At 38.1% G+C, this 10,969-nt stretch overlaps 1 protein-coding gene across 2 annotated transcripts; it reads left to right on the top strand.

Moving 5' to 3' along the window:
* Positions 1 to 200: 200 nt before the first annotated feature.
* LOC147855509 (uncharacterized) lies at positions 201 to 4,898 on the top strand. 2 transcript variants are annotated; one of them, XM_087330123.1, is made up of 3 exons: positions 201 to 534; positions 2,113 to 2,285; positions 2,335 to 4,898. In XM_087330123.1, exon 3 carries the CDS (start codon positions 2,427 to 2,429, stop codon positions 4,683 to 4,685), a length of 2,259 nt encoding a protein of 752 aa, XP_087186249.1. In that variant the 5' UTR covers positions 201 to 534; positions 2,113 to 2,285; positions 2,335 to 2,426; the 3' UTR covers positions 4,686 to 4,898. The 2 variants fall into 2 exon arrangements, with proteins under 2 accessions (XP_087186249.1, XP_087186248.1); XM_087330122.1 differs by having other exon boundaries at positions 2,113 to 4,898.
* Positions 4,899 to 10,969: the final 6,071 nt, after the last annotated feature.

The following is a 10,969-nucleotide window of genomic DNA, read 5'->3' as shown; positions in this document are numbered from 1 at the left end:
TGTAGTCTTTGTATTTGTATTTGTATTTGTAGTATTTGTATTTGTATTTGTAGTATTTGTATTTGTATTTGTAATCTTTGTATTTGTATTTGTATTTGTAGTATTTTGTGTTGTGCCCTGCCCCTGCCCTCCCCCTTCCCCTGTCTCTCTGTCTCTGTCTCTGTCTCTGTCTCTTGTTTTTGTGTGTGTGAAGGGATGTGGATGGATAAAACCACAGACATGGGTAAAGATGAATGAAGTATTTGCCCAATTTGGACTCTTTCTTCTCCTTCTCCTCCTCCTCCTCTAGGGATTCCATACACCCACCCACAATTCTGCAGCAATTGTTTGGAAGCAGAATCTTCTTCTTCTTCTTCTTCTTCTTCTTCATTTCTAGGGTTTCAAGTACTCCCTCAGAATTTTGCAGCAAAAGCTCGGAAACAGTATCCTTCTTCTTCTTCTTCTTCTTCTTCTTCCTGAAGTTTGCAACGACAGCATCGGTTTCAGCTGATTAAGTTTCATCAATGGTCTCCATCACTCCTTCATTTTGATCGGGTCAGAACATTCAATTTATCTTCGTTTCTGAGGTTTTTCTCTGTGAATTTATGGGCCTTTTGTTTTTACTAAGATGGTACTATATAGTGTTTCTCTACATTTCATGAGTTCTTTTTCTACAAATTATGATAAATTGAGATTTATTTCTATGGTTTTTCTATTCACAAAAATCTTGTTTTTTCACCATATTTCACGAGCTTTCTTTGCACAGAAAATATGTTTCAAGGTATTTCAAAAAATTTATTGATACAGGAAATTGATACTTCCGTATTTTTTATTATTAGTTTTCTTTGCACAGAAACCCCTATATTTTCTTATTTATCTCATGAGCTTTCTTTGCAATTGTATTTTTTTCTAGAATTTCCACGATCTTTGGTTGCACAAATTATATTTTGCTATGTTTTTCATGAGCTACCTTTACGAACAAGTTGTGTAAGGTTCTCAAATTTTCTATCCATTCCATGATCTTTGTTTGCAGAAATTGTATTATTTTCAAATTTTCAATTGCTATCACTGAGAGTTCTTCTTGTGTGTTTCCTGAGCTTTCTGTGTACAAACTATGTTAATTGAAGGTCAAAGGATTTCCATTACTTTTTTTATGGAGTATGGCAGTTCTTGCAGGGTCAGTTTCAGCTTTGTAAGTTACTATTACCAAAATTTCTGCACAAGAACTTCCCTTGTGTCTATTTTCTGTCCAGATTATCCGCACTTGAATAACTAACGAATTGAAGACTCCTTATGCATTTCTATATCAGGATTAAGAAATAGTTTGGAATTGAGCTAGAATTGAGAGAATCGTGTTCTTTATCTGAAGAAATAATGTGAGATTCTGCCAACTGTCTTAATTTTTTTCATCTCATGCAATTCTACTTGCTTGCAAAAGAAAGATATAAAAATTATTTTGAATCTTATATTAGTTTTTTTATTATGTAATAACTCTTCACTTTTATGTTCCATATTTCTCCTTCTTTTATTTGTGATTATCTAGTTAGATATATACATTGTCATATTCATGTTCAGAATTTCTGTTCCATGTTGATCCTTTGGTTTGTTATTTATCTTCAAATATGTACATCTTCACATCCATGCCAAAAATTTATGCTCCATGTTGATGCTTTTGTTTGTTAATTATCTTCAGATATGTACATCTTCACGTGCATGCTCAAAATTTATTTTTCATGTTCAACATGTGGTTAGTTGTTGGTTATGTCTTTCAGATGCATATGTCTACACCTAAATTCTGACAATATATACATTCCCATGTCCATTTCTTTGGTTTGTTGATTTTATCTTTCAGATATGTACATCTTCACATGTATCATATATTCCATGTTGGTCTTTTCACTTGGCATTCACGGGTTATGTAGGTCAGATATGTACATTTTCATGCATATTCTGAAAGTACATATTCTATGTTGATCCCTTGGTTTGTGTTGATCATGTATTTTAGATTTGTGCATCTTCACATGCATGCTACGAAGTTATGGTTGTTTGGTCCGTTGAGTATGGATTTCAGGTATACACATCTTCACGTACATTCTAAAATTGATATTCCATGTTGATTCTTTTGTGGTTCAGATATGTACGTATTGACTGCTGTAGGAAAGGACAACGTGGCATGGTCAAAGAAGGTTATTGATATGTATATATATGGATGCCACAATCTCGATGGTGGCAGGGATAGCATGTGGACGAAGCATGTATATAGTGGTGTAGTCAGTTTCGTTAACATCGACATAATAGTGTTGTTGGTTTCATTAGCATCAATATAGTGATGTAGCTAGTTTTGTTTTAATTAAGAGGGTATCAATCAGTTTGAAATCGTCCCTCGGTATATTTATTGTATAAAACCAAGTGCTTGCTGGTTATCTAGAGTGAATGTTAATGAGCTGATGGCTCCATTCAATTCTGCAAAATCAATCACACAAGAGGGCAATAGTGATAAACTCCCAGATCAAGATGATCTTCAGCTAGTTCTAGGGTTACGCAGTAGCATTGGATGTGTTCATAGTGAAGTTACTCACAGTACTGAGTGGGAAGTGAATAATCATGGGAAATATATGCACGCGGTATCAAGTCTAGGCTATCAACAAAGTGGTGGGCCAAAACATTCTTCTCATTCTTTGAGAGAAGTGAATTTTAGCTTGATTTCTTCTGGACGTAGTTTTCTCAATCAATCTTGTTATGAGTCTGGATCAAAGTGCCTCGCCATTTTTAGCAATCAAGGACTGTCTTTTTCTAGTGATGATGATGGATCCTCACGAACACATGTATCGCATGCCAGACTTGAGGGAAATGCTTTCTCAGATGATTCAGAGAGCATGTTGTGTAATGATGTTATTGGTAATACACTTCGAGGGTCTTGTGTTATGCATGATGAAGGTTCCACCAGTGCTGCAAAGCGAGTGAAGCTGAACAATCGAAGTATATTACACAATCAAAATATGTTGAACAATCAAAGCATATTGAATGATCAAAGAATATTGGGCTTGCATGATGCTGACGTTTTGGCTTTTCAAGGAAATGGAAAATATTTATTGGATCACACTGAAGAAGTCTTGACAAAAGGAAATGATTCGAGTAGTAGCAAATCTTGTTCATTTTCTCTTGTTTGTGAGCCATCATCTGCTAGTGGTGGTGTTGGCCTAACCTACTCTAATGCTAGATCTAAGAAGATGTGTAAGTTTCCAGGATGTACAAAAGGTGCAAGAGGATCATCTGGTCTTTGCATTACACATGGTGGAGGAAGACGTTGTCAAAAACCCAATTGCACAAAGGGTGCTGAGAGTGGCACAAATTTCTGCAAAACTCATGGCGGTGGTCCACGATGTCAAAGCCTAGGATGCCTTAAAAGTGCCGAAGGAAAGACTGATTTTTGCATCGCCCACGGGGGAGGCCGAAGATGTAATGTTGAGGGTTGTGCTAAAGCATCAAGAGGAAAATCTGGTAAATGCATAAGACATGGAGGTGGTAAGAGATGTCAGAGAGAAGGGTGTAATAGAAGCGCAGAGGGCATTTCAGGGCTATGTATATCTCATGGTGGAGGAAGACGTTGTCAATTCCCAGAGTGTGGTAAAGGTGCACAAGGAAGTACTATGTTTTGCAAAGCTCATGGTGGTGGTAAGAGGTGTGTATATGAAGGATGTACAAAAGGTGCAGAAGGAAGTACATTGCTATGCAAAGCTCATGGTGGTGGCAAAAGGTGTACATTCGGAGGGGGTATTTGCACAAAGAGTGTTCATGGGGGTACTTTATTCTGTGTGGCACATGGGGGTGGTAAGAGGTGTTCCTTTCCTGGTTGTACTAAAAGTGCTAGGGGAAGAACTGATTGTTGTGTAAGGCACGGAGGTGGAAAACGATGCAAATTCGAGAAGTGTGATAAAAGTGCACAAGGAAATACTGATTTCTGTAAAGCACATGGAGGTGGAAAGAGAGGCTTTTGCCGTAGAGATAGTTCAATACATAATGATAAATCTACTGATGGAAAAAGCTCAGTGCATAAAGCTATTAATGGAAAAATACTTACTGATAATTTTTCAAGACGAGAAACAAGCCCCCATGATAGCAGCCAAAAGACCTTTATGGAGCAGTATGTTACAAATAGTGATTGCATGAACCCTTCATGCAGTATATCTATGTCGGCATCTTCTTCCATTGGGTTGTCAGAGCAATTTAGCAAGTCTGTATCATCAAGGAATCGTGAACCAGCAGAAACAGAGTTAATGCGTTGTGAGAGTGACAGAGCTCAGATATCTCATGGAAAGAAAGGTGAGATAGAATATCGTAGTAACAACACAACCTCAGGCATAGCATTGAAGGACATACTTCTTAATCGAGAAAGTGATGGAGACGTGGTTAATGCATGCTATATACCACAAGGAAAAATGGTTATCCTCCCCACAGACCAGAATACAACCCTTCCGAAATATTCGAAGGATAAGATGCTTTCACCACATACCAATGAATCTTTCATCGAGAAGTTACAAAGCAGTCATAACACGCTTGATTTGGCTTCAACTGACTCATTGGCATTTTCTTTACCATCATTGGAGCAAAGGGTTCATGGAGGCGTTATCATGGCTCTTCTTGCGAAGGAGTCTACAATACAGGGCCCATCTCTATTAGAATTTAAAAGTTGGCCTGAGTCTTGAAATATCTATATATATACATATGTATCGATCTCTCGCTCTCTCTCTATATATTACCTCATGTATTGCATGATTGTCATATGCTTGTAAATAAAAATGTATATGGACTTACACTTATGTCTGTGTACATACACAGAATACTCTTGTATAAAACTTTATATTGTTTAATAATTTATGAAGGTTCTTGAGTGGCATTGACCATTCATTTTTCTTGTACCCAACAACTTTGTGCTTTTAATTTAATCTGATTTTTACAGAACTAAAATGACCGGCATGGCATGTGATGAAGTTGAATCCACTCCAGAATTATATGGTAGCATGGAGACCATTTTTGTAACTGAAGATTCTAATTGGCTGATTCCATGAATAATTTGAAAATACAAAATAATTTCTGATTAAAGCAATAGTATGATAGCTGAATTGATCAGAGAGATTTAATGATTGATGGCTTATATGATTCACCTATCGGTAATGGACTGCTAGGTGGGATTCAAAGCAAAGAGATATTTGAAAGGGTAACTATTTAGCGCTGTGATAATGATAAAGATACCAAATTGGTGACTTGAGTGTCATGTCGATTGAATATCAAGATTTGTTTGCTTGATGTCATTATGAAGGGTGAAGACTACCCACCCCAATCTCCTTAACCAGGAAAACGCCACATCCCAGTCAAAGCCATTAAAACAAAAAGGATTTCAAAGCTATTGATAGTGCCAAAGAGGTCAAGGAAGCCATTTGTAAGTTGTTGAAGGTGAGGTCTATTTTATTCGAATATCATACCACTCGATCATTGCTTCTTAAAAATTGTTCGTTGCGTATTCTGTTACTTACATTTTAATGTTGCAAGTGGGCATTGACAATCGGCAATGGTTCAAGAGGGTCAATTGAACCAGTTTGAAACCGAACTGTCTAAAAATTTAGAAACCTGAACCGAACGACGAAACCATCAAACCGAACCATTAAAAAAATTTCAAACTGGTAAAACCGCAATTTCGTGGTTCGGTTTTGGTTTTCAGCTTAGGTCAAAATTTTAAAATTTAAAATATTTCATTATTTAAAATTTCAAAATTTTCCAAAAATGTGAGAATAAGGCATGAAAATGGAAAGATTCTTAAAAAATTTTAAAATTTTAAAATAAAAAACAAAAAACAAAAATTTTAAAGATTCATTAAACCGTATTTTCTAATTGTTGAAACCAAACCGAAACGTTAAAAAAACCTGAACCAAACCATTTAAGCCGCGGTTTCATAGTTCGGTTCGGTTCAAACCGAACCGTTGCCGATTGTTGTGGGCATGGATCCCTTTCCGGTTCTCTTTGTCAATTACATGCTCAAGATGTTTTGCTTGGTCATGAGACATGATCTTCCATGAGATTTTTAAGTGGTTATAATCAAGTTCACATTTGAGTAGAGAATATTCTTCCACAATGAATGCCATGCACTTATTGAATATAGTCTTGGTGTTTGGTTTGGAATTTTAAATATTTCTATTAGCAATGGAGGTTTTTTGTTGATTATATATTTTTGCCAAGTCTTTGTTATTATTAATCAATTGGACGGCTATCATACAACTTACACACATTTCTTTGTCTCCAACCAATCATCATCAAGTGGTGCAACTTCAAGTTGACTATAGTACAATTATCAAACCTTATCAAATTGATAAAACTAGTAAATAGAGTTTCTTTTTATATGTGATTATTAATCCCCTATCTTGAGCAAACGTACAAATTCATTAATGTCTTGGAATTAATGAAGAGATGAAGTTCTAGAATATGGATTTATAATTTATAGGTATAGTGACAACATCAATTCAATATCTCTTGAGGTGGCACATGTTAGAATTATTGAGAGCTTGAATTCAATCACAAATATTGTGTGAAGACACCTCTTATAGAACATGTATGAAAGTGTCCACCCTTATCATAAGCGTTAAGGGTGAAAACTACATTATATCCCACTCAGTGTACCATCATGAGAGATTAATTTAGGATTCATGCTATAGACAGACCCGGGGATTCAAGTCCTTTGGACTCCATTCAAGAGCATATTGAGACTGATGAATTCGCCCAAGACATATTCTGAACCATATTATCCCAGATCGTGCTTCTTGTTCACAATCTCAAAATCCTCGTCAAGACTACAACCAGTTCAATTGGCATAATGGTTTACTTTTTCGACAAAATCTCTTATATGTGCCTGATGGTCCTTCTCGACTCCAAGTCTTGCAACAATGTCATGACACACCAATGGCTGGACATTTTAGCATCCACAAAACTTTGGCGTTAATTTCTCGAAGGTATTGGTGGCCACGACTTCGCCATTTTGTTACGGATTATGTTCGTAGTTGTGATACATGTTGCCGATCCAAAAAACCTCGACATCATCCATATGGCTTATTACAACCAATGCCTATTCCTGAGAGTACATGGAAATCTATTTCATTGGACTTCATTATGGATCTACCACCTTCCAAGGGTTTTGATTCTATTCTCACGGTAGTAGATCGTTTTACCAAGATGGCACATTTTCTTCCCTACACAAAGGCCATTACGAGCCAAGAGACAACCAAGTTACTCATGCGAGAGGCGTTTCGGCATCATGGTCTTCCCAATGATATTATCAGTGATTGGGGTCCCCAGTTCATCTCAAAATTTTGGCGGCACATGCTTAAACTCTTACATACTTCTTGCAAACTCTCTTCCGGCTACCATCTAGAAACTAACGGGCAAAGTGAGCACACCAACCAAACAATAGAACAATATCTTCATTGTTTTGTCAACTATCAACAAGATGATTGGGTTGATCTATTACATTTGGTAGAATTTGCATACAACAACTCAGAACATTCTTCTACTGGATATTCCCCATTTTTTGCAAACATTGGGTACCATCCTCGTTGCACTACGCTTCAACATCCCGAACTCCCGACAAACCTGGCTGCTAAAGATCGGCTCACCCAACTCCAAGAAGTTCAAGATATCCTTTTGCACCATTTATGTGATGCTCAAAACACTCAAAAGAAGGTTGTCAACCGTCATCGACGTGATTCATCGACTACGTTTCAAGTGGGACATCGAGTATGGCTTTTACAAGGTCGTATTAAAACAACCCGACCTTGCTACAAATTGGATTATCAACGTTTTGGCCCATATGTGATATCTGGTAAGATCAATGATGTGACATTTCCCCTTGATCTTCCCCCTCATATGCATCTTCACCCGATCTTCTATGTTTCACTTTTGGAGCCGTACATAACCAGCTCTATTCCAGGCCGTCTTACATCTCCCCAACCTCCAATCGAAGTTTCGAATGGCTCCGAATATGAAGTTGCTGCCATTCTCAACTCCAAGATTGTTCGCAACAAATTGTATTATTTGGTTGACTGGTTAGGTTATACACCTAATAATCGAACATGGGAACCTCTCGAGAATCTTGCTAATGCCTCTGAAATGGTTGCCGTGTTTCACAACAAATATCCCCATAAGCCAAGTCCGAAATCTTGTCTTCCGACTCATGGAACTCGTCGTCGAAAAGGGGGGATAATGTCATGAAGACATACATTTTGGCCTTACAAGGATTCAAGCCCAAGACGTATTGGTTTATATCTTAAACCTTTAACCATTATAATAACATATATGATGTATAATTAAATATATTATTATACAAGATATTTAGAGTATTCTAGAACATTCTAGGATATTCAATGATTATATTAAATATCATAAATATCTAAAATATTCTAGAACATTCTAGAATACTCCATAAGGACCTATAAATAGGACCTGTCTATTCATTCATCACAACTCATTCGGTTCAACACCAGTCTTTAGCCCTTAACCTACTCTTTGTAACCTTGTTTCCTCATAATATAATCTCATTTCCATCTCTTGTCTTCTCTCTCTCTCTCTCTCTCTCTCTCTCTCTCTCTCTCTCTCTCTCTCTCTCTCTCTCTCTCTCTCTCTCTTTCCTACTCACGAGTCACGATAGTTGCATCAATCTTGTCAGGCTTAGTCTTACCGTATTGCACCGGTAACCATAAGTCTTTGCATACAAGCATATCCTGCATCTTCAACTTCCACATTGAGTAGTTGGAACGTCTTCATCTTCCTAACTACTTGTTGTAACTATATTTATACTCAAAAACAATATGGGCTATTTACAAATGTAGCCCACTAAGGCACATTGAGGTTATTTACAATTATAGCCTTGATTCAGCTTCAACCAATTATCACTCACAAGTGGAAATGAAAGAATAGAAAATGAATATACAAACAAGAGGACACATGATGTTTACGTGGAAAACCTTGAAAAAAGGGAAAACCCACTAGAGCCCACAGACTTCAAACTGTTACACTATATATATGAGAGGATACAAGGAGACTTGCAAGCAACAAAACTCGAGCTCGTCTTCGTCTAACAAACGGTTACAACAAAGTACATCTAACTCTCTCACACACACACTCTCTCAACACAGTCAACTATATCAACAACGTCTTCATCTTCCTAACTACTTGCTATAACTATATTATTTATACTCAAATACAATACGGGCTATTTACAAATGTAGCCCACTAAGGCACATTCAGGTTATTTACAATTATAGCCCTGATTTGGCTTCAACCAATTCGGCTATTAGCCAAATCGATTACTTCACGATTTTCTGCCTTGACCGAATCGGGAATCGGCTGAGTCATTGTTGACCGATTCGGCTTACTCTTCTCTCTGACTCGCATTCTCCTTCCCATCCGGAGGGACTTGTTTCCTAACAACTACATTGAGTGGAGGGACAGAACCGACTAGTCCTCCTGAATACCGCCTAATCGTGTTGAGCACAACTATATGCCAAATCAGTTCTGAATACCAATTTCAGAGGCCAATCACAAATTATGTGCCATTTTTCCATGCCGATCCGGCTTCGAGTGACTACAATGATGAGAGGGACAGATCTTGCTAGTCTTCCTGAATGTCTTCTAGTTGTTTCTAGGGCAGACTTTGCTTCAAGTGGTTACGACGAACGAGGGAGCGACATCAGATGACCTAATATTCAATTTTCGCCTAGTCTGATGAAGCGCAAGTATGATTGATCCAGTGGGGGAGTCTCACTCCAAACGGCTACAATCACAAGAAGCAAAGTGCACCATGTTGGCTTACTTTGACAGTGATTTAGAACAGTGGAGTGCAGACCTCTCAACTATTTCTCTTCTCTTCTCTTGATGGTTGCTAAACTTAGGGTCTTTAGAAAGGCGACGCAATAATGTTATTGAAGACAGATGACGACTAGCAACAAGTTGAAGAACCTCAAGCTCTGATACCAGATGTTGGAGTCTTAGACCGTTAGTGCAAAAATAAGAACATCATCTATACTAAGAAGACCACCTAGATATCTTATTAAAGCATGATCAAAGAGACAAAGTGAGAGTGCGAGATAGAGAGGCACACAATATGTAACTGTATTATTGAAACTCATAGATACAACCAATGGAGGCAACTACACTTTGGGCTAGGTTACAAACCAATTATATACTAACTAGGCTAGGGTAACTGCCCTTTGACATATTTATAGAATTGTCCTAAGCCTAGTTTGTCCAATGGATAGTGTCAATACGGCCATTATACACTCATATTCGACACCAACCTGCCTCGTCCGCCACGACCACGAAGCCTATCCGCCTCCATGAACGACATCTTGTTGTCGGCGTGTGCACTCGTTGACACACTTGTGTGATTCTCCTCTACAAGGAGCATCGATTGTAGGTTGAAAAAGTACAACGTATTCTCTATCGCGCAAACCGTTGTTCGGAATGATCCGAATCTAGACACCAACCCTTCGAGGCAGAACACCATTTCTTCCTCCTCAACGGTCACGTTGATGGAGACGAGGGAGTGGATTTCCTTGATCCAAACAGTATAATCCGCCACAAACAGATCTTTCTGCCAGACATTGTTGAGCTCCTACTTGAGTTGTAGCTTCCTAGCCGTTGTGTTGGCGGCGAAAATCCATTTGAGATTCACCCACGCATCTTTCAGTCACTTGGCATCCTGGATGTAGCTGAGTAGCTAATCACTGACATTGGACGAGGCAGTACATTACTCTGCTTGTCTCCTGCTCCCATGCCGGAAAGTCCTTATGTGTTGCATCTGGTGTTGCATAATTCGCTCCTTTGACATAGCTCCAGTATTTGTGCCCAAGCAGGTACTTGTGCATCTTGTACGACCAAGATGCGTAGTTGCTCCTATCGAGCATTTCTGTCGGAAGTGAGCTTCCCATACCTCTGTCCATGTTCC

This window comes from Azolla caroliniana, unplaced genomic scaffold (assembly GCF_043228905.1).
Source record: "Azolla caroliniana isolate FFs.n. ecotype wild unplaced genomic scaffold, voAzoCaro1.0.p SCAF_14, whole genome shotgun sequence".
NCBI lineage: Eukaryota > Viridiplantae > Streptophyta > Polypodiopsida > Salviniales > Salviniaceae > Azolla > Azolla caroliniana.
The sequence above is the reverse complement of the archived record's forward strand: the minus strand, read 5'-3'. Positions and strand labels throughout refer to the sequence as shown.